Source organism: Hypomesus nipponensis, chromosome 15 (assembly GCF_054491055.1).
Source record: "Hypomesus nipponensis isolate SF chromosome 15, ASM5449105v1, whole genome shotgun sequence".
Taxonomy (NCBI): Eukaryota; Metazoa; Chordata; class Actinopteri; order Osmeriformes; family Osmeridae; genus Hypomesus; species Hypomesus nipponensis.
Genome location: NC_140375.1, coordinates 2,344,723 through 2,368,437, shown reverse-complemented (window position 1 = coordinate 2,368,437; position 23,715 = coordinate 2,344,723). Strand labels below are relative to the sequence as shown.

The 23,715-nt window shown below is 42.9% G+C and overlaps 1 protein-coding gene and 2 long non-coding RNA genes across 3 annotated transcripts; 2 read left to right on the top strand and 1 right to left on the bottom strand.

Moving 5' to 3' along the window:
• Positions 1-366: 366 nt before the first annotated feature.
• On the top strand, positions 367-6,312 carry LOC146256996 (uncharacterized). The gene is made up of 3 exons (XR_014729912.1): positions 367-5,475; positions 5,567-5,835; positions 5,950-6,312. It is a non-coding gene; the product is annotated as an uncharacterized LOC146256996 (long non-coding RNA).
• An 8,525-nt stretch (positions 6,313-14,837) lies between these two features.
• On the bottom strand, positions 14,838-23,696 carry LOC146256994 (centrosome and spindle pole-associated protein 1-like). The gene is made up of 17 exons (XM_084673909.1): positions 21,663-23,696; positions 21,102-21,352; positions 20,395-20,543; positions 20,148-20,267; positions 19,842-20,053; positions 19,447-19,594; positions 19,262-19,318; positions 19,055-19,155; positions 18,692-18,841; positions 18,358-18,463; positions 18,163-18,276; positions 17,993-18,065; positions 17,760-17,892; positions 16,207-17,656; positions 15,596-15,742; positions 15,346-15,468; positions 14,838-15,236 (listed from the first exon to the last, which is right to left on the bottom strand). The coding sequence occupies exons 4-10, from the start codon at positions 20,251-20,253 to the stop codon at positions 18,401-18,403; spliced, it is 837 nt and encodes a 278-aa protein (XP_084530035.1). The 5' UTR covers positions 20,254-20,267; positions 20,395-20,543; positions 21,102-21,352; positions 21,663-23,696; the 3' UTR covers positions 14,838-15,236; positions 15,346-15,468; positions 15,596-15,742; positions 16,207-17,656; positions 17,760-17,892; positions 17,993-18,065; positions 18,163-18,276; positions 18,358-18,400.
• On the top strand, positions 17,670-18,685 carry LOC146256995 (uncharacterized). Its single transcript, XR_014729913.1, has 3 exons — positions 17,670-17,883; positions 17,999-18,072; positions 18,392-18,685. It is a non-coding gene; the product is annotated as an uncharacterized LOC146256995 (long non-coding RNA).
• Positions 23,697-23,715: the final 19 nt, after the last annotated feature.

The following is a 23,715-nucleotide window of genomic DNA, read 5'->3' as shown; positions in this document are numbered from 1 at the left end:
GCTTAGTAAAGCCGCAAACAGCGCAACAGGTAGCCTACCAGAGCTCTGCAATGACATTTTATAACAATGATAATAATCCAAATGACAACATATGTTTTAAAACAAACCATTTTTAGTTAAATTACAGTTGAAATTACTTTTAAAAGAATCACTGTTGACGGCTGGCTGGGACTAACGTATAGCAAACCGCCACTTCCGCTACTCACAGTGGCGGTTGTAGCACATTGTGCGCCCAGGGCAAGTTTATCACTTGCACCCCCCCCCACCCCCCCCCCCCCCCACCCCCCGGAAGGAAGAAATCGTGTGCCGCCCCCCAACAGGACCCTCAGAACGAGCACCGCTACAACCTGGCTGCGACAAACGAAAACTTAACTGCTGCACGGCAAGCAGGGGTGCCTGCAGCTGCCTGAAGGGTGTGCCAATATGCCAAGTCCCCACAAACTGAAATGATCGATAAGAGAAAACCGTGCAGAGATTTCTTTTTTTTTAAATGCTCATGCGCCCCCCACGTGACATGAAAAAATGCCGCCCTGGGCTGCCCCGTCTGCCCGTGCCTAAAACCGCCCCTGGCTACTCACCGGAGTTTGCACCCATAATCATTTCTACAGTAGACCCCCTGAGAATAAGGTGGATATAAAAGCATCCAAAAACAGCATGTCATGTGACCTTTACCCGCCAAATGCGAGTTAAAATTAATTGTGGCGGGCGTTATTTCAAGGCAAGGACGGACTGGGAGTAAAAATAGGCCCTGGACTTTGATTCCAGACTGGCCCACCAGAACCGGCTCCCGTATATGCCACCAGTGCCCTGCTAATGCATGTACATTCTGGGTTTGATGTGATGCAAGTAGGGAGTTTCACAGTTAATGCGAGTGCTAAATGTTTTGGCAGATTTCAGCGAAAAATTATTTTAGGAGCTTTATTTAAAATAAACATGGCGCTACTGATGGCCAGTCCGCCACTGGCCGTAAAGCCTATGCAGGTCGCGTGACAAATGATCTAAAGAGTCGTACCCGAAGCAGTGTTGCCAACTCTGGCGACTTTCCAGACCCTCACTTTATTAGCAAAAAGCTACTAGCGACAACTCTAGCGACTTTTTGTCAATTGGTGGATTATTGTGTTGACAAAGCACTGAAAAATCATCTCACATATCCCGTCCTGCAGTTCACGTTTCAACCGATCTCACGAGAGTATAGCGAGAGCTGTCACTGTTTCCTTTCCACTCACACAGTGCCTGTGCGGCCAGTCTGACTAGATAACAGACTCACAGTCCCAGCCAGACCGCACCGTGACCACTTTGAGCAAGAACTGCCTGCAAATGAATCGTGCGTGCGCAGCTTACCTCCAATCACAGACGATGATTTTGAGCAGTTGGCAGTTGCTTGGTGGTGACTCGATATTTGTAGATATGTATCTGTTTAAATATTCACGTATTTTCGTCTCACACTCAAATATCCCTCACACTTTCAGGGTTCTGTGCTAATGTTTTCACCAAGGAGTACATGTGTAGCCTGGTCCTAACCAGACCCTCGTACATTGCATTTGTACAGAGGGTCTGGGATCTCTCCATTGACAAACGTTAACTTCCTTGAAGGCAGGTCCTCTGTTGAAGTTTTAAACTATTGGATCCGCCCAGAGCCACTCTGATTTGCCATAACCAATTGCAAGCGTTGGCATTAGCCAACTCCTTCACCACTACTGTAACGGAGGCAGTGGCGGTTCTAGACTAATTTTTCTCAGTGTTTAATCAGAGGGACACATAAAAAAACGGAAACAAATGATATTTAAACATTAAATACTTTAATTTTGCTTTACATAAAAATTATACAAAATTATCTGGCTCTCCCTCTTCCAGCTCCTCAACTCTCTCGATACCTTAATATGTTTCTCTAGCGTTTTTATTTACTGGGGCAAAAAAGGCTGCAATGTCCCTTCCTCGGTTCACGATGACTACTAGAAGAAGAAAAAGATTAAAAACTAAACAACAAAAATACTTTTTTTTGTCAGCTCAGGGGGGGCACAGGGGGGTCAGCGACATTTTCACAGGGGCACTGGCCCCTGTAGGCCCCCATGTAGAAACGCCCCTGAATAGAGCTACTGCCGTAGCTGGAAAATCAAACTTTTCCCGAACCCCGTGGGGAGGAGGAACCCCGTGGGGAGGAGGGCCACAACATCATGGCCACCAACAAAACTCAGCAAGGAATGTTCTTGCTCTGGCTTTAACCTATGGATATTCGGCAGCGTTGCTGCCACAACCGCAGAATAGTTTCGCTCGCATCTTTCTCCACCGCCATTACTGAACTACTCAAACTAGTGCACGACATTAACGTCATCGTTCTCAGCCACTCCCTCTGTTCGCTGATTGGACCTACAAAAAAATTATTTCTAGAAACCGACTTCAGAGCCTAGCTCCCAGACCTAGTACAGAAGCAAATCCAAATTGAGCGGAAGTACGTAGGAGGGCAGAGCCAGGCTAGTACATGTGCTCCTAAATGAAAACATTTAGGAGCACACAAATAAATTTAGGAGCAGTGTTTTTTTTTATTGTATTTGTTTATTAAACATAACTTAACACAGGGGCGTCGTTTGACCCTTTTTACAGGGGCACGTGCCCAGTATAAATCTGCTGTGCCCCAGTAAAATCTAAAGGTTGATAATCCCGAAAAAAATAAACGCCATATCCCAATCAGCGCTTGTAAAATCAAAGCAGTTTAACTGAAAACACAAAGCTTGCATTAACTATAGATGTCCCTGCCAAAGTTGATGTCAAACTTGTGTTCCTGAACTGTTGTATAGTGGGTTAAGCAAGGGGAGTTTCTATAGCCTAATGGTGCATTGTGCGCAACACGCTTGGAAGAAGGGATATGAATGGGGGCCTGTGCTCCAGTACAGTTTTATGTCTAACAACGCCACTGACTTAACAGTTAATGCTAGACAGCTAGCAACTTTCACTCTGATAGAACTAGAACAAATAGTTTAAGAAACATGTATATAGTTATATTACTTTTTTTTATACTGGGACATTATAGACTGTTAGCTGTTTTGAAAATAGCTTCTAAAGTAATGCAGTAATTTGATCAATTTACCAACTAACTTGCTTCGTAACCCTGAACATGAATGGCGTAGCTAATAGTTTGAGAAAGACCCAGAAAAACACACATTTCCGACGTGGCAAAATAACAGACAATTTTGGAATCCCTGCCGGACGCATTTTTAGGTCTTGAAAAGAGGACTTGTCCGGGTAAAAGAGGACTTCTGGTCACCCGAATTTTATATAGCCAGCTTTACTTCAAGTTTTTTGTAAGATATAGCTTGTTAGATTCTAAATGCACATCTGATTAGAGCTAGCAACAAAGAATTGCAGATTAAGGGGTCCCCTATCGTCCAGCTAGCTGTCGACGCTCTGCTGGAATGTCAGGTCCGTATTTTGCGAAATGCACGGTTAGGTGATGTGTTGCCCTCCACATGTCGCGAAACAGACTCTGAAATGGGGAAATGTAAATTTGCGGACTCTTGGTTGGAGAAGGATGAGTTTATACAATGGCTGAAGCCTGTCCCTGAAAAGTCTGCCGACATCAGGGTGGCTATGGGTGGCACATGAACGATGCGCGCGGACGTTAACAGGTGTCTCAGTACTGCGGTGAATCTCCGCTCACTGAACTCAAACACTCAAATATTTATATAAACCTTGCCTTTAATTCTTTAATTTATTATTTTGAGCTTTGTTTCTTCCGAGCTTATCTGAGTTCTGTTGTATGGTTGTGCTCTCTAGATGTATTTGCAAACTACAGCTGTTTATTACGTTTAAGGTTTTTTGCAGATTAGAACTTGAAGTGGCGATGAGGTATTAAAATATTTTGAGAAGGTCTTCAAAAAGGTATTGAAATTAACTTCAGGATTCCTGCATATACCCTGTTCGCACATACCTATTTTTAGGCGCAAATGCGAGTGAAATACTCGCACTGTAAACCCCCTGACTCTGTCCCAGACAGTCAGTCTCAGTCACACACAAGCTGACACAACGTTTTTGCAGTTTATTGACAGTTTATTTGCAGTATTTACAGTTTATTTGCATAGTAGTATGGCTCAGTCAAAAGCTTATAGCCAGAAATATAGGAGGGAGTGGGAGTCATACCCTGAATTCAAGGACTGGTTGGCAAATCTGACTTTTATGCAAAGACAGGTGACGTTAGAAAGCACATGGCAACTAAAAAGCATGCCCAAAAGGCAAAACCCTATGGTGCCACACAAGGCAAGTTGCGTGTTAATAAATAAAACATTTCTTCTGACAAAAGGGCTGAGGCAACCATTGCTATGGCTATTGCTGAGCACTGTTCGATGTTAGCATGCGACCACATTGGGGAAGCATGCAAAACTGCTTTTGGATATTCAACAGCTGCCACTCATTTCAGTATGCACCGGACCACAAGTGCACAGAGATGATCAATCAGTGTTGCCAACTCTTCAGTGAGGAAAGTCGCTATTGGCTGTTCTAGAAGTCGCTAGATGACGTCATCGCCTAATTTGCCTACCCGGAAGTAAAAATCCCATTCATTTTCTCCATAGCCATAGCGGATTATTGTCATGGACCTATTCTAAGAGATTATTAGCCCTAATTTCATCACCATCTAAGGGAGACTTATATGACTTGATACAAGGTACTGTACATGACACAAGTTTGCATGGTATCAACCTCGTTTTAAGAAAAACATAGTTTATTGGCGATCTCTGGAAGAACTACACTACCCATGATCCTTGAGCGTCACGCACGGCGTCGTGACGTCGTCACTGAAACGTTTCCCGCTCGCACGAAAAGTGAGCAAGAGAACAATGAGGTAAGAACCTTAGAAGAAACGCCATGGACATGGACTGTGCAGGACAGGTAAGAACAGCTCAAATATGTTTAGAAATACAAATTAATAATTCCAACCCTCCACCTTTACACGGGCTTGGGACCGGCAAAAGTGACCAAAAAGGAACACTTTGGCAGAGTTACTTTGGTTTTTTATTTTATTTTTATATATATTTTTAATTAAGTTTGTTTTTTAACTTTATGGTCCGCGTAGGAGCCTACAACAGGTAACATTTAAACATGAACACTTTTAAACATAACATGTGTTGTGTACAATATACATTAACAATTTAAATTGCCCACTCTGGCAGTTAGGCTTATTCAAGTTTTTATTTTTTTTAAGTTTTTTGTTTTTAATATGTTTTTTTTCTTCTTTAGCTTTGTTTTAACCTTATGGTCCACTTAGGAGCCTAAAACAAGTCACAATTATATATGAACATTTTTAACTAACACTTTTTTTGTGATGATGTTAACTAGTCTTGCTCTAATTGCAGGTGTGGAGGGAGGTCTGAAGCCAAAAACACAGACAGGCTGTGCTAGCTCACAGAACCAGTGACTCTTCATCGTCACTCAGGCTCTCCACTGCAGGTTCAGCTGAAGGAGCTGCCTAGAATGAATAAGCAGGTGAGGTTCCAAACAGTTTCAGAATGTGATCAGGCAGCTGGTGCTCAAAGCAAGCCTCACCTGACAGCTTTAATCCATATCTGATGTATAGGATGGAGTTCAGGGTTTGCAAGGACATCCTGTTCCTGAGTTTGGTCTTCACCACACTCATCTGGCTGAACACTCTCTCAACTTCAACATTTGAGTGTGGCAAAGACAACACAGCCACAGCAGCCATGGCGAGTTCCTGGAATGGATTGAGACCAGCTGCGTCCCTGAACCTCCAAATCTCACTCCAGAAGCTCAGCGTGTTCTTTTTCTCAGTCCAGACACTGAGGTGGATGGTACGCCATTGCTGGACAATCTTGTCTATTGCTTCAGGTGAGAAGCCAAGGAGCTTTGCAAATGTGACCATTTCTGCTGGGCTCTTATTGTGCTTCAGAGTTTCCTGTACATTGAAAACTGACATGTGTTTCAATGTCTCCATGTTCTCAGGCAGTCTCATCCTCAGCTCATTGGTGAGGGAGATAGTGAAGGCGACACACCGTTTTCTGACATTCTGCTTATTGTCAGGCGCAAGGTGGAGCTCAGCTGCCTTTGTATTAAAAAGGAAACCGAGGTATGGAACAGGACTTATGTATCCATCGAGAGGCCCTTTCAAGACATCCACCTTTGCCAGTGGATTCAGACCCTGCTGCTCACAGACTTAATGAGGCTCACCAAGCTGTCAAGTAGCTTGAGAGGATCGACCTGCTCTCCCTCAAACGCTTTCATGGCCAACTGTACCTCTCCCAGCACAGACTTCAGAAAGGTCAAGTATAGCACATTTTGAGGATCACTGTACATGGAGTATAACACCTCAGCTAGTGGGAGGAGCTGAAGCTGCATTTCAGCATCACCAAATCTAGCGAGCACTGTTACATGGCTGAGGTTTTGTACTCCGTGTACAATGACCCTCAAAATGTGCTCTACTTGAAGTCAGTGCTGGGTGAGGTACAGTTGGTCATAAAGGCTTTTGAGGGAGAACAAGCAGACCAAATCAAGCTACTTGATGGTTTGGTTGGCTTGGTGAAGTCTGTCAGCAGCAGGGTGATTAATCCACTGTCAAAGGTTGATGTTCTGAGGGAGCCAATAGATGGGTACATCAGTCCCAAACCGTATCTTGGGTACCTTTTTGAAGCGAAGACAGCTGAGCTCCACCTCTCACCTGAGGAGGAGTGCAACATCAGAAGGAGATGTGTAGCCCTCACCATCTCCCTTACCAATGTGCTTCGGGAGAGACTGCCAGACAATACTGAAACGCTGCAGGGCATGTCGGTTTTCAATGTTGGGGGAACTCTGGCGCATGCTAAGAGCTTTGGTGAAATTGAAAAAATCCCCACTTCTTGGGTACTCTCCTGTAGACATTTATAAAATTATCCAGCAATGGCGTGTCATCCATCTGTGTAAGTGGAATGAAATACATAACACAGTGAGCTTTTGGAGTGAAGTTTGGCAGTTTAGGGATGCGGCTGGCCTCAACCCGTTTCAGGAGCTTTTCCAGGTTGCTGTGTCTGTTTTGTCCTTGCCCCACTCAAATGCTGAAATTGACAGGGTTTTCAGTCATATGAGTGTGGTCAAAAACAAACTTCGAAATTGGATGTCCTTGCAGAACCTAAACTCCATCCTGTATGTCCGCTATGGTCTGAAGCTGCCTGGAAAGGCTTGCTATGAGCACAAGCTGCCAGATAGCATTTTGCCACATCAACTGCTTACTTATTTAAGGCAGCTCCCTCAGTATCTGAACCTGCCATGGATCTGGATGGAAGTGATGATGACTCACGCTGTCTGTGAGCCAGTCCAGTTGTGGGTGTACATTCATTAGGCCACTGCATAGGGGGGAAAAATAAAAGGAAAAAAGCAAATGTTATAGTTATGGCAACAACAAAAATATGTTTGTAAATATGTGAATAGTTTGTAGGTCTACATGCATTAGGCTACTGCTTAAAAAAGTAAAGAAAAAAGCTAACGTTATATATGGCAACAAAAATTAGAGAGCATACAAGTTCTGGGGAAATTGTGAGGGTGTGCTTGCGGCTGCCCCAGCTGCCCATACTCTCCTGGTGTTTACATATTTCAAAAAGCATTTAAGTGTATGACTACAGTTCTGACCATTGTGTTCCCTTGATAATAAGTTTGTAAAAATGACATGCATCACTCAGATGGAGGAGAGGTGATACTGGTTGGTTGGAAGAGAAGGAGGCCAAATGTAGCTCATGAAGATGCAGCGGTACATAACTTATTAAATTGTAATCAGATATAAACAACTTGTTGGTTGCCCTATTATGTCCTATTATCCTCCTATTATCGTCCTATTATGTAATTTGAACGCCCTGAACGGCATCATTTGAGTAATGAGGGCAAGCGCAGGCTTATTGATTACTTAAAAAACGTTAAGTTTCATTATGCATGATAGAGGAGCCTAGTTAGAGAAGGATTTAGCAGTTTTATTATTAGAAGCCTATTTTATTAATAATTTTCAGAGTAACCTCAAACCTTTCTTTTGTTTTTTTGACCTTACATTTTCTTTGAGAGCTTAGTGGTCTCGGTTTAACATCATTATTTATAGCAACATCATTACCGGACACTGTTAGCTCGCAATGTGGACAAAGAATGCCCCTGCAACACAGTTGTAACTTGGTAACAAGTAGCCAGCTAGAAACCGACCAGAAGTTTGTAGCCATATAAAGGCCTATATATATAGGCTACTTGATTTGGCTGCAAGATTTGCTGATTTTGAGTGTCCAAGATATGATGGATTCTGATCTGTGTCAACAGTCTAGCCATGTAGCTAAGGCTTGTCCGGGAAGAGTGGATTTTTTTTGTACGGCAAGTCTGGAAGATCAATTTAGGCTAGTGCTACTTGCCCCAATGCACTGGACAAGTTATTAAAACTCAAACAAAATAAAATGCAATGTTAGGCCTACTTCACGTTATGTGCCACTCATTACGTCTATCGATTTTATTTGAGCGAATTCTGCATCAGTAAAACCACCAACCCAAGATCTCTACAGACCAGCTAATTTCCTGCTCAACACTTCAACGGGGGCTTATTACTTGAAAGATGACTTAGGCTATTTACGGTCGTCTCAGTTACACTATGAGGGGTGGGAAATACTGTGATTTGCTTAAGAAAGCAAATGGCTAGTAAAACATAACATTTCATAATAATTTCAGTAAATCAAGCAGCGCTGCAAGACCTAGTGAAATGTATATCCTACAGCAAAGCAAGGCTGAAGCAGGCTGACATTAATTATTTTCATGAACAGACAAAGTTTTGACATTGACAAAGTTTAGGCTGTGGCAATAAAGTTCAGGTTAGTAGTCAGATACTTTCACCTATTGAAAAACTTTTGAGTAAGGGGAAAGCCGAACATGTTCCGTCGCCGTTTGACTTCCTAAACAGCTGTGGAGATGTTTTTGTTAGCTACTCATGTGTCTCGGGTAGGCTACAGCATTGCAGTGAGCCGCCACACTGATATGAAACCACAGGTAATGGTCATTTCACCAACAAATCGTTTATTAATGTCAAAATAAATCCTACAACAAAAACGTATTTGTGAGGAATGTTTATTTCAACGATTAAAAACAGATGCATCATGACCACTGTAGTATGTGTTGCCCAAGCAACAGAGACTAATGTCATGATGCTAATGCTTCAGTGAAATAGTAGACTACTGTTTCCGAAAGTAGATGTGGGCCTACTTACTCAATAAATATCAGCTAATATTGTACATTACATTTCACAATTATGTTTCACATCACAAAGTAAAATGATTAAATATCACCCTGGCCTCTTTGTTTGTGGCGTTTCTGCAGCTGCCTTGCAGACTAGTATCCCCCAAGTTAACAGATGCGAAACTAATGTTCTGCTAGAGATAGTCACGCGAGTTTCGTGACGTTAGTGACGTTAGTGGCGTCAGTGACTGTGGCTAGCAAGTTAGCCACCGTTAGCTTCACTTTTCGCCACAAAAACGTAATTTCTACTTAAACCGTGCAATGGAACGTAAATCCCAATACAACCAACGCAATCGCTACCGAGACAAACCTTTTGACATCGCCGTTGTCTATGTAGTCCAAATATTGAGGTATCCTTAGGGGGGCGAAAAGAAACAATAAATAATAAATAATATATATGTGAGATAACAATGGTTTGTGCTCGCCGAAGGCAAGCACACCCCAAATATGTTTGTAAATACGTAAATAGTTTGTAGGTCTACATTCGTTAGGCCACTGCATAAAAAAAGAAAATAACAACAAGCATATATTATAGTTATATGGCAACAAAAAAGTATGTTTGTAAATATGTAAATAGTTTGTAGGTCTACATTCATTAGGCAACTCCATAAAAAAGAAAAGAAAGAGTAGCCTTATAGTTATATACTAGCCTGACAATGTCATACTCATAATTCTAGTCAGAATATGAGTCTGATACTGCTCTACTGGGCTGTGATTATGGAGTGTGTTTCAACCAAACCAGGAAAAAAATGCCTCTTTGCCCAATTGGATATAGCTAGAACTAATCAGAGCACCGTAGTATGAACATAACGTAGGACATTGGGACCAGCTGATACATTAAACTTTTATCGGATACCGTAGGAAGGACGGAAAAAACATTTTTGATCGACAAATGCCTTGATCGCGTTTCTCTGTTCCTCTTTCAAAATGAATGTGCTGTCAATGTCTTCTAAAACAAACTCAAATCTCCACATTTCAGCTCTCCAGTGGCAGCCATGTTTGTTGAAAAAGAATTCAACCCAAAAGACAAAGGCAGCTGAGCTCCTTTGCTGGAGCCTGGAGGTGATGCAGCACAGGCAAAGACTCGCCACATTATTTCATTACTTTCCCGCTATAACTTTGTATTCACGTTCAAAAAAATAGAACTTTGTATTCACGGGCAGAATATTATGCAAATTAGCGATGGCGTCATCTAGCGACTTCTGGCGACTTTTGGGAGGACTAACAACTACTTTCCTTAGAGAATAGTTGGCAACACTGACCCGAAGACCGATTTGGAAAATGAACGAATCATTTCTGTTTACTTGGACGAGCCTATGCAACAGTCCCGATGCACGGCCATGAGAAAATGAACGAATCCCACTCTTTGAGAGGACTTGTTACTCCCGAGTCCTTGTAAGGATTCGTTCAAAATGAACGAATTGTTCACCAACGACACATCACCAGCCGTAGGTATAAAATAGTAACTATTTCATGAATGCATGCCAAGACAATCAGTCTATTACCTACATGACAACACACACGCACACACTTAACCATTTTTAATAACCGATATGCAATTATTATAGTATTATTATATATGGTAGGCTAGTATTCGTAAAGCAACACTGACATACGAGGTTGCATTGGCTAAAGGTCTTTGGATGCACGTTGTTTTATAACAAGGAGGCAAAGTTGTGCATTACAATGCAGACATGACAAATAATTGACACCAACCTGGCGCATTTATAAGAGCAATTAACTGAATAAATGCCAGGTATAGCCTATCGGAGACAGATGCGGTCTTTCCATGCGCCCACCTTCTTCGTTGACCAACCAGCCTGCAAATCACTTGTGCTAGCAGTAGTAGCAGCTAACGTTACCTCAGCACCTGCTGCATCTTCGCGGAACACTCGGCCTCAACTAAACATTGTTTTTCTGGGCAACTTTTTGTTTTGGAGGTGAACCCAAAGTGTGTGAATGATACACTCTGCTGTCGCTTGCTAGCCCTTGACTTCTTAACGTTTCGGTTTGGCGCACATGGCTAACTATAGACCAATCATTTGCTTGTAAACATTCAGGATGAGCACGCAATGTGGTTGCAGAAAACCGGGAAAGGATAGCATTTACAACGGCAAAAGGACCACACGGATCATACAAATAGTTAGATTTAAAAAGGTCGACGAGGACATCCTGAGAGAAAGCGATTCCCCATTGATCTGTCAAATCAGAATTTGGATTTGGATCACGAAAGTCTTGAAATTTGAGTGAGAATGACGCCCGGTAGACCGCACAGTGGACGGCATTCATGTCTTCACGTCATGTTACATCAGTTCATAATTTTACAGTTTTACAGTCAATTCTACATCTAAAAGGTCGAGCAGGGCAGCTTTCAAGAGATATGGGAATTCTGCTTTTAGCCAGCTGGTCCGATTATTTTAGTGATTTGTTTAAATCTGGCAATCTGAGTGAGACTGCGTCCCCGCTTTGACGTTAGCATCAGTCAGACTCGGGTTGCTCACTGGCAGTGTGCACAATGTTGTATTTCCCCTCTTTCTACACCAGAAACGTCTGGGAGGACTGCCTGTTGTAGATACGAGCCTGCTGAAGATAGCCAGCATCTCGGATTTCTTTAACCAAGCCTGTTTCATTCCTCATTTGCCTGAGAAAGCGACCTCCGTTAGCCAGGCTAGTTTTGCCAGATCATTTGGTCAGGCTATTTAAAGGTATCGGGGTCAAGTGACTTTTGTGCATAGACAAGTGAAACTTAAATGTACTTGTCCAAAGGACAAGTGCCTCAAAAAGTTAATGTCAAGCCCTGCAATCCAGTGGCCAGAGATATATGATGACATGATCGACACTCCAAGTGTAATAGACCAGGGAGAAGTTTGTCTTTAGCAACCGACATGTGCAGTTGAGCCTGCTTGGCAGGGACGTGCACAGGCTATGGCTAAGGTTGCCCGGGCAACTGCCCTTTTGCCCTCCTCGAGTCAAAGTGCCCCTCCGAGGAAAATAAATAAATAATAGTGAATTTAAACAGCTGCAGAATTTCATGTAGACCTACATTTTAAAAATCGCCACCCGAAACATTTCATAAAGTAGCTTTATTCACTTCCAATCGATAAGCCTATGGGCAATGAGAGTGTCACAAGGGGGGAGGGGGGTATGCCCCCTACGAGACCCCCACCTGAGCATGCATTTTCTTGCACTTAAGAGACAGTCACGGTTGTTTTATTCTGTGTCGATAAAAAACTGCTTTAACATTGTCAGATAGGGTGAGTTTTAAGTTGTAGAAATGTATAACAAACGAACAATCATCAAGTTTTATGAAATCAATTAAAATCTTCATTAATCCAGGCTCAGTTTGCCACGTTTAGCCTAAATAATCAGACGGCTAGCTTGCCTACCAGACAACCAGCCCGTTATCACATGCTAATTTTTTGGTAGGAAAACTAAGCTACATGTCTGCTGATGGTTAGTTTATAACATTTTGTTTTAACAAGGAGAATAAATGACGGAAGTAATGCATCACATGAATTATTATCATTAGTAGGCAGGCAATTTTTGCACGTCCCTGCTGCTTTGTTTGTACATACACACGACTGGCTGGCTCCGCTTGACCAAGAAAATTGTGAATAAATGTTTTTAATTCTGAATACTGGACATCGTGAGATTAAAAACATTTTAGTGACCATTAGCGACAATATTTATTTATTTTGAAAAAAATTGAGACCCCCTTCAAATTTAGCTTTTGAGGATTTCAGGGGGGGTCATCGGGGGGGGGGGGGCGAGCCCCCCCTGAACCCCCCGTATTTTGAACACTGCTACTAAGTAATAATAAAAATAATAGTACATTTTATTTGGAGGCGCCTTTCAAGTCACCCAAGGTCACCTTACAATAAAGAATAGCATCAAAGATAAAAAACCTAATTAAAACAGAACATCAACGTAAAAACAAGTGAAGTGCACAGAGTCCAGTTATAGAGAGTAAGTCAGTTTGAACAGGTGAGTTTTGAGTTGAGACTTGAATGATGTGATGGAGTCTGATTGTCTTATGTGTGGAGGGATGGAGTTCCAGAGCCTGGGTGCTGAGCAGCTGAAGGCTCGGGCACCCATGGTACTGAGGCAAGACGTGGGAATGGTTAACAGTCCAGAAAAGGATGAGCGGATGGTGCGGGAGGGAGTATGTTCGTGAAGGAGGTCGCAGAAGTGAGTGGGGGCTAGATTGTGGAGAGCTGTATAGGTGAGGAGTAGGTTTTTGTAGTCGATGCGGTATTGTACAGGGAGCCAGTGAAGTTGGATGAGTACAGGAGTGATGTGGTCCGATGATTTGGTACAGGTGATGATCCGGGCGGCCGAGTAGCTTGATTAGATCAGTAACACTCCTGTAGCTTTAATGTATTTAAATGGTCATTATGAAGAATTTGATCTCATTAGGCCTACATCTTACAATTCTTTGTCAAGAATGGTCTGAAATAAAATCCTGTATTTACCTCTGTGTATTCCCTAAATGCTTTGAGCTGTGTGTGTCATCCACAAATACTATCAGTGGAACCATTTCTGTTGTCATGCCGTATTAATATTACATGGGCGAAATCAGTCATTAATGGTTTAACAAAAAGAAATAATTTGCTGGGAGGGAAATAATGGTAGAAATGTGGGAAAGTTAGAGTAGAAAGTTGTGTCCAGTCAATCTTGAGTCTTATGTAATGAGTTTGTGTGACAAAGACAATTGGTTCCGTTACACCAACTAATAAGTAACCTTTTTTAATTCAGTCCACTACGTTTTTAACTAAAACATACAATCGCAATTTAAGTAAAATGGACATTCAAATGTAAATAGCCTAATACAGACGTCAAATGATGCAGTTCTAATGATGATGCTATACAAGCTACTTTTAATTTGTTTACTACGTAAACAAAACCATACTACGTTTATGGTTTATACAAGCGGTAACTTACAGACATGGGGGTGGTGGGGCATTTGCTGTCCATGCTGGGGGGACTGGAGGTGGACTGGGGGGCCCTGTGTCTCTTCTGGAGGGTGGGGATGGGGGGCGAGATCTCCCTTCGCACCTGCAGATAGACAGTAAGATGGGGATCATACTGATATTTCTGTTTGTTCAAATCTTTCTAATAGTTTTGTTGTCCTCTCACCTCTTGAAAGCGCGCCTGTCTCTCTTTCTCATAGCGCATTCTCCCAGTAGCAATCTCCTTCTCCTCTACCTCTTTCTTCTCCTCCTCTACCTCTTTCTTCTCCTCCTCCACCTCTTTCTTCTTCTCCTCTGCAAGACGGACCAGCTCCTTGTTTTTGCCCCTTTTCTGTTGCAAGAAGAAGACCGAACTTTATTTAGCTAATAACAGCTGAGTCACGAGAACATGTTACACTCGCTTAAAATCGACCCTTACGTCAAGTGTTTATTGTCCACACCATAAAAATCTAATTCTACTATCAAAATTGTTCAGCATTGTTATTCAAGAGTGTGGTCCACATAAGATAAGTTGTATACTGTATATTGCAAACGCATATACAGTCATTTCTGCCAAATCCCTCTAAGCCAATCAGTGCCCAGCTGACCTCCATCTCCTTGAGTTTTCGGATCTCCTTCTCCTCGTCAAACTCCCTCTTCATTTGAGCCCTCTGCTCTGCCAGCCTCCTCTCCTCCTTCGCCTCCTCCAGGCATAGCTTCTCCTTCTCCTCTGCCTGCTTAAGGCGCTTCTCCTCAATCTGGGCAGGGCCCGAAAGGTAAACAGTTTGTTATACAACATCATGTACCTGGGTGTGTGTGTTTGTGTACAGTAAACAACATCCTTCAAATCAATGGCTTGTTGAAGCCAAAAGATCATACAGCCACCAGAGGCCAGGGTCTTGAAATCTATACATAACACATCCCAAACCATACCACACTGTACCTGTTGTTTTAGGGCAAGCTTATACTTATCCAGCTCAGTGACTTGATGAAGCGTTGGCTGGTTCGGAAACACATTTCCTCTGGCATACATGGAGGTCTGGACAGGGGCAAAACCTGCAAAGATAAAGTACAACAGTCATATGCATTGTGTGTACGTGTGTATTACATTTGCGTGAAATGATGTGATGTCTGCAGTGTGCCAGCTGGTGCAGTGACTGTCTACCAGAGACTGTGTTGATAGGAGGCAGTCTGTCCTCTCTCAGCATGGGTCTGGGGGCTTTTGTCTGAGAGGTCTCGGGGTTCAGCCAAGCTTCCTCATTCTGCCTGTGCATCTGCTTCAGGTCAGCTAGACAGGCAAAGTATAGTCAGACACTTTGCACAGAAATATCTGCCATCAATTGAACTCCAATCAACTTGTGCAATCCTGTAGGGTGAGCCAACATGGAATGTAAGTGAAACATGCTACAACGTACTAATGAGGTCCCCTTGATTGTCTCTGAGGGGTGCGCCGCACCCTCCCCGGCCCCATGGGTCATAGTTTTTTATTTGGCCTCCAGCTTGGCCTCAGCCCGGTCCCTCTCTGCCTTCTCCAGCCTCCGGCGCTCCTGCTTCTCCTGGATCTGCAGGGATTCAAGATTTTGAAGGAATATGGTGAGGAGAACTGACTTGACTCCCCTGGAACCAAATGTACCAGAGATTTGAGGATAGACCCAGCATAGATTGTGACATCATCATGAACATGAGACTGACTTTCACTGGGTGCAACGGTTTAAAAGGGATGAATCAAACTAACTTACAAATGATGTTAAAAATCGATATAAATCGACAACTTTTATAATTGATCAGACCAAAACGTCCTAGGTAAATCCACCTAGGTGAATGCATAGTAGCAAAATAAATGCCAATTTTAACAGACGTGGGAACTAGCTATTGTTATATTTTGCTGGCTAGCTGGTCTAAGTGTTGCACTAAAATGATAACTAGCTACAGTGGCTCTAGCTAACGTTGAAGGCTTGTTTGACGCATCTATCTCTAGACAGTAAATATTTATGGTTAAATACTGCAATTAATCATGCAAACATACCTTGATCTTGCTGTTTTTTCTATTCCTCCGTTTTCTTCGTTTTTCATTTCTCTGCACCAGAGGAATATGTCCTTTTTTGTGACATTGCTTTTTGCCGTGTCCGATTGCGATTGCCGACTGATCTTTTCTGTTCTCGAAAAATCGACGACATGTTGCTGTATGAGGCAGGCCCCCAAGATAATTTATTAAACAAGTAGTAGTAGGTTATTATAATCCTTGCCAGACGGTCAACATAATATTGCGTTTATTGCAAATTTGTATAACTACCCATAACATAATACAATTTAAAAATAAAGCTGTAACTTTAGATTTTCTGGGAGTTTTTCAAATCAAAGAAGTAAACATGTGATCAATGTGCTTCTTCTTGTCTTTGGGCTGGTTCAAGGTAATCGACATCACAAGGAATATTTTCCCACCTTCAACAACCTGTTTGCTCTCTGAACTGGCTTATATTGGTTGTGTCACATAATTTGAAACAAGTGAAATCAATTTTGAGTGGTTGTGTTTAGTCAATGAGATGTTTTCTATATTTGTATTTGATTGTTGCCATTTGTGTTCACCAGTATGGATAACATGTGCATTAGAGTGCAGAATGTGTTTTGAGAATGTGAATATGTTTAGAGTTTTGTTGAAAAGTCTATGTGAGATATGCAAATTGTGTTTTACCATGTGAAATGGTTTAGGTATTGTCAACAGACTGCACAATTAGCTACATGAGTTTAGGCAACAGATAACTTTGTTCAGCCAATGGGTTTTAGTGTTTTAGCAATTTAGAAAAACTGTAATGGTTTAACCAAAAGAAAGAATTTGCTGGAAGGGAAATAATGGTGGAAATGTGGGAAAGTTAGAGTAGAAAGTTGTGTCCAGTCAATCTTGAGTCTTGTGTAATGAGTTTGTGTGACAAAGACAATTGGTTCAGTTACACCAACTAATAAGTATCCACAGTGGACCTTTTTTTATTCAGTCCACTACGTTTTCAACTGAAACATACAATCTCAATTCACATCAAATGGACATTCAAATGTAAATAGCCTAATACACACGTCAAATGATGCAGTTCTAATGAGGATGCTATACAAGCTAGTTTTAATTCACTCAACAAGCAATTAATTTCCAGATGTGATAAGTTGCCATTTATTCTCCACTTTTTTCCGGAACTTTTTATGATCTAATGGAATCGTAGGGTAAAAAAGGTTGCAGTCTAGAAGACACTACTCTCAGAAAGCCAACGAGAGAGAGAGAGTGAGAGAGAGTGAGTGAGTGAAAGAGAATGAGAGAGAATGTGAGAAAGAGAGAGAGAGAGACAGAGAGAGTGAGAGAGACAACGAGAGACAGAGAGACAAACAGAGAGAAATAGAGTGAGTCAGTATTCTTCATGGTCTTTGGGTCCACCCTCTTTGACAGGTTGTAGTCATCTGGCAGTCTGATGAACTCCCTGGAAGCCTCCATCCTAAGCCACATAGAGACATTTAGCATCTCATACTTCATGACCATACTCTGTTCTACTCTCCCCTAAACTTTGCAGTAGTGCCCCAGTAGTGGAGGGGTGTTACCTGTCAAGTGAGTCCAGCTCCTCTCACTCTGAGCGCATCATCTGGCCCTCCGCCCGTTTCTGCTCTCTGAGCAGCTTTTGACGGATTGCAGACAACTTAGAGAGGACTTCCCTCTTGTACTCTGGTAGGCAGCCTGACACACATACACACACAATCACATACCAGTTACATCTAATCTACAATGTGTTGGTTCTAGCTTTATGGAACATGTTGTGTTTTTGTGTGTGTGTTACCTGCAGCTCTCAGCTCCTTCCTAACAGCTGGGACAGAGGGTGTCTGGGATTGGAGCCCTGATAGAGAACCCTTCTAAAAGGTGTGTGTGGGGAGAGAGACATCAGTTTATACCTGTTTTCAGACCATGCTCTCCATACTACGTTAATGGTTTATACAAACGGTAACTTACAGGCATGGGGGTGGTGGGGCATTTGCTGTCCATGCTGGGGGGACTGGAGGTGGACTGGGGGGCCCTGTGTCTCTTCTGGAGGGTGGGGATGGGGGGCGAGATCTCCCTTCGCACCTGCAGATAGACAGTAAGATGGGGATCATACTGATATTTCTGTTTGTTTAACTTTCTAATGAGGTTTTGTGGTCCTCTCACCTTTTGAAAGCTTGTCTGTCTCTCTTTTTCATAGCGCATCCTCTCAGCAGCAATCTCCTTCTCCTCCACCTTTTTCCTCTTCTCCTCCACCTCTTTCTTCCTCCCTCTGCAATAACAGGTGAGTCACAAGAACATGTTACACTCGCTTAAAATCGACCCTTACGTCAAGTGTTTATTGTCCACAACATAAAAATCAAATTCTACTATCAAGATTGTTCAGAATTGTTATTCAAGAGAGTGTGGTCCACTTAAGATAAGTTGTATACCGTATATTGCAAAGGCATATACAGTCATTTCTGCCACATCCCTCTAAGCCAATCAGTGCCCAGCTGACCTCAATCTCCTTGAGTTTTCGGATCTCCTTCTCCTTGTCAAACTCCCTCTTCATTTGAGCCCTCTGCTCTGCCAGCCTCCTCTCCTCCTTCGCCTCCTCAAGGCGTAGCTTCTCCTTCTCCTCTGCCTCCTTGAGGCGCTTCTCCTCAATCTGGGCAGGGCCCAAAAGGTAAACAGTTTGTTATACAACATCATGTATGTGTGTGTGTGTGTGTGTGTGTGTGCGTGCGTGCGTGCGTGTTTGTGTACATTACAAAACATCCTTCAAATCAATGGCTTGTTGAAGCTAAGAGACCCTACAGCCACCAGAGGCCAGGGTCTTGAAATCTATACATAAGACATCCCAAACCATACCACACTGTACCTGTTGCTTATACTTATCCAGTTCAGTGACTTGATGAAGCGTTGGCTGGTTCGGAAACACATTTCCTCTGGCATACATGGAGGTCTGGACAGGAGCAAAACCTGCAAATATAAAGTAGAAAAAGTCATATGTATTGTGTGTACGTGTGCATTACATTTGCGTGAAATTATGTGATGTCTGCAGTGTGCCAGCTGGTGCAGTGACTACCAGAGACTGTGTTGATGGAAGCTTCCTCATTCTGCCTGTGCATCTGCTTCAGGTCAGCTAGACAGACAAAGTACAGTCAGACACTTTGCACAGTAAACATCTGCCATCAATTGAACTTCAATCAACTAGTGCAATCCTGTAGGGTGAGCCACCATGGAAAGTAAGTGAAACATGCTACAACGTACTAATGAGGTCCCCTTGATTGTCTCTGAGGGGTGCGCCGCACCCTCCCCGGCCCCATGGGTCATAGTTTTTGATTTCGGCCTCCAGCTTGGCCTCAGCCCGGTCCCTCTCTGCCTTCTCCAGCCTCCGGCGCTCCTGCTTCTCCTGTATCTGCAGGGATTCAAAGTTATGAAGTAATATAGTGAGGAATACTGACTCCCCTGGAACTACATGTACCAGAAGTTAGAGGATAGACTCAGCGTACACAATGACATCATCATGAACACAAGACTGACTTTCAACTTGTGGCACAAATTGAATCATTCATCTTTTGTGAATAAAAAAATCTATACATTCATTGCATTTGGTGTATTTTGGTACTGTATTCCAACTGATAGAGGTGGGGGGAGGAGGTCACCTGCTGTTCCAGTTCCTCCTGGTATGTTGGCGCCCTCCACTCAACAGGCTCCACCTTTCCCAGTCTGGTGGTCCTGCTCTCTCTATAGGGAGGTCCACCCTCCTCAGCCCAGGGACCCCTGCCCTCGGCCAGGTGGTGCCCCTGGTGCGCCCCTGTCTGCTGGTTAGCAAACAAACTGCTGGAAATGTCACTGGTCCGGACATGATCAGAACCTGCAAAGATTAAATATATTACAACCATGTGTATTCCATGCACGTTAATGTATGTGTTATCTGCAATGTGCCAGCTGGTGCAGTGACTGTCTACCTGAGACTGTGTTGATAGGACGCAGTCTGTCCTCTCTCAGGTTGGGCCTGGTGACATTGGCTTTTCTCTGAGGGTTCAGCCAAGCGTCCTCATTCTGCCTGTGCATCTGCTTCAGGTCAGCTAGACAGGCAAAGTACAGTCAGACACTTTGCACAGAAATATCTGCAATCAATTGAACTCCAATCAACTTATGCAATTCTGTAGGGTGAGCCAACATGGAATGTAAGTAAAACATGCTACAACGTACTTATGAGGTCCCCTCGGGTGTCTCTGAGGGGTGCGCCGCACCCTCCCCGGCCCCATGGGTTGTAGTTTCTTCATTTCAGCTTCCATCTTGGCCTCAGCCCGGTCCCTCTCTGCCTTTTCCAGCCTCCGGCGCTCCTGCTTCTCCTGGATCTGCAGGGATTCAAGGTTATGAAGGAATTTGGTGAGGAATACTGACTCCTCTGGAACTACATGTACCAGAGGTTAGAAGATAGACTCAGTCAGCATACATAATGACATCATCACAAACATGAGACTTTCAACTTGTACAACTAGAATAATTCATCCTTTGTTTATAAAGATAGTCTTGTATTTACCTTTATCAGGTTATAAAAGCATAATGATTATTTCATTATGAAACAGAACCGCTTAAATTAAAGTAAGTATAAAAAACACAAATCTACTTTGATGTACAACTGCTCTGTTTCATCTGACAAAAAGGTTACCTCCTTCCTGTCAAAACCTTACATGACCCCCATCATAAGGTCCACCTTGGAATCTTAGTTACCACATCTCAATTTGAAGCACAACAACTCAAATTTGATAAAGAACATTCCATGTTTTACAGTTAAATCCACATTTTGGTGAGTTTGTTCTTTCAATCCTGAAACATTATCTATGAGTAGAACTAATTGCATTTGGTGTATTTTGGTATTGTATTCCAACTGATAGAGGTGGGGGGGAGGTCACCTGCTGTTCCAGTTCCTCCTGGTAAGTTGGTTCCCTCTTCACAGGCTCCATCCTGGCGGGACCAGTGCTGGATGCAAAGCAGGAGGTAGGGCTAGGAGGCTGGGAGCAAAAGGGGTTAGTGGAAGGAGGCTGGGACCAGCGAGCAGGGGTTAGTGGAAGGAGGCTGGGACCAGCGCTGGATGCAGAGCAGGAGGTAGGGCTAGGAGGCTGGTAGGCAGGAAGCACACTCAGGGTACCAGGCGGTTGTGGAACTGAAAGGCAGGTTGATAAATAGCTGTTTTGCTTTGAGATTTGAACATGGTCTGTCTAGTCATAATAAACACTGATAAACATTGGATATGTCTAAGCATGTAATACAGATAGATGTTGCTACATGTAACTGAACCACCCCACTAGCCTCTAGCTAGCATCAAGGAGAATTCTGACGGCCTTGTCAGTCATTAATTAAAAATTTGCAAACAAATTGCTTTGCAAACAACTTCTGAAACAACCGTTCAAAAACGACCAAATTCTTGCAATAAAATAAAAATATTTTTTTACAAAGCTTGCTACTTTAAATACCTCTTTTGTTTGATGCCGGCTCATGGCATGCATTTCGGTTATAAGCTAAATTGCGATTTGCGCGGTTGTATATTTCTGAATGCCATGGAAACGCTCTTGCTTGACAGGTGCGTTAGACATGGACTGCGGTTGCATGAAACGACCGGCGAGAGTAGCCGCTTCCAGTCGGGGAGGAGTTAAAAACGGCTCTGTGAAGTCGAACCAGAGCCTGTTTAAAGTGGATCTGAACTGCAACTAAACACAGTGATATCAGAGAATGTCTAATATAGAGAGAACTGCCACTCTCGGGAAACTTCCGGGTTCTGAACTGGTTGAAGTTCCATCTGAGGGCGCTAACGAGCGAGTGCAGAATGAATGGAGGTCTATGGAGCGGTACCCCTCAAAATACACTTTTCTCAGGATAATTTTTTTTGTCTAGTGATTTGAATTCTGCATTCGAAAGGGGAGGGAAAAAAAAATACACACTGCTGGCTGTTGGATTGTTTTAAAGTCGCCTTTCTGTTCTAAAAAGCTTTTGAAAATGGCATTGACGTCATACACATCGTATGACCAGAGCTACTGCTTGACGGCAAGCTCTGGTCACTTACTTTTTTCTCTCAGGGCATCGACAACACAGCTTAACTCATGCTAGAAAGAGTTTTGGCGTGCTATGTTGTTGCTAATGTTGCTAATGCTCCGACATTCTGATTCCGCTTCGGATGCCATCAAGCGGGAGCTCTGGTCCTTCACTAACCAATCAGCATTCATTAGCAGAATGCTAGCGTGTTATGGGCAACAACGACTCACCCTGTAAGAAATCAAAAGGACATAAGTTCTTGTTCATTCAACTTTCGACCTATAATCCATGTTGAACATGCAAAAACTACAATCAAATCGGAGATTTCTCAACGACAATCAGGCGAAAGAGACAATTTTAGCCGTTTAGCTCCATAGACTCCCATTCAACATGCACTCGCTCGCGATCACTCCCAGTGGAACTCTGGTGGAACTGCAGCCAAATTCGGTACAATGGGGCTTAATAGGGAGTGGCAAGGCTCTCCTTAAACAGGCTCTGGTGATATTATAGTATATACATTAGTGCTGTCAGTTTAGCGCGTTTTTAAAGGCGTTAACGCAAACCCAAATTAACGGCGTCAAATATTTTATCGCGCGATTAACGCTCTTCTTGGCCAAGCAAACTTTGTAGTTTTTTTCACATGCTGTTGCAAAAACTACCGACGTTAGAAAAACTACAACACCACACCGGATCTAGCTAGACCGGAAACAAAACATCAGGCACGCCACACACACTTGTTTGGCTTGCGAGCCGGCTAAAGAGTATAGTAGCAGAGCCTTTCTCTGATGGTAGTAGCAGAGCCCGTCTACGGATATTAGGCATTCTCTGGTAGTAGCGTTACGTTTTGAGTGGATGGCGAGCGCGAGACGCCGAAATGGATGCCAATAAGATTCTGAATGGTTTACTTTTAAAAAGTTGCCAAATGATTCCATTGACAAGACCAAAGTGATCTGTGTGTTTTGTCGTTGTAAACTGAGCTATCATCGCAGCACGTCCAGTCTGAAATACAACTTGATGGCCAAGCATACAGCTGATGCAAATCCTCCGCCCCCTCATCAGAGCCAGGCGATTGCAATGTTGTTTTCATTTTTTTTTTTTTGCATGAAGCAATCCGAACCACTTTTCCATGTTGATAAGAGCATTCAAATTTGAAAAAAGAATGGGAGCAAAAGAAATCAAGTCACATTTAGAATAGATAAAAATGTGCGATTAATTGTGATTAATCGCGAGTTAACTATGACATTAATGTGATTAATTGCGATAACATTTTGTAATCGTTTGACAGCACTAATATACATGTAATGACATAAAAAAATATGTCATATTCTATCAATAATCGAAATCTCTAGTGTGTAAATGGTGTACTTAAATTATGTGAAAGAACTGGGAGTCAGATGGCTAAGCGGTGAGGGAGTCGGGCTTGTAATCAGAAGGTTGCCGGGTCGATTACCCGCCGTGCCAAATGATGCTGTGTCCTTGGGTAAGGCACTTCCCCCT

Excerpts from the sequence above, each read along its gene's own strand:
- LOC146256994 (XM_084673909.1), bottom strand. The coding sequence starts at position 20,253 with ATGCACAGGCAGAATGAGGACGCTTGGCTGAACCCTCAGAGAAAAGCC. Across the intron at positions 19,319-19,446 it reads CAATCAAGGGGACCTCATTA|CTGACCTGAAGCAGATGCAC; the intron begins GTACGTTGTAGC and ends TTGTCTGTCTAG. Across the intron at positions 18,464-18,691 it reads GAAAACTCAAGGAGATTGAG|AGGGAGGAAGAAAGAGGTGG; the intron begins GTCAGCTGGGCA and ends CTGTTATTGCAG.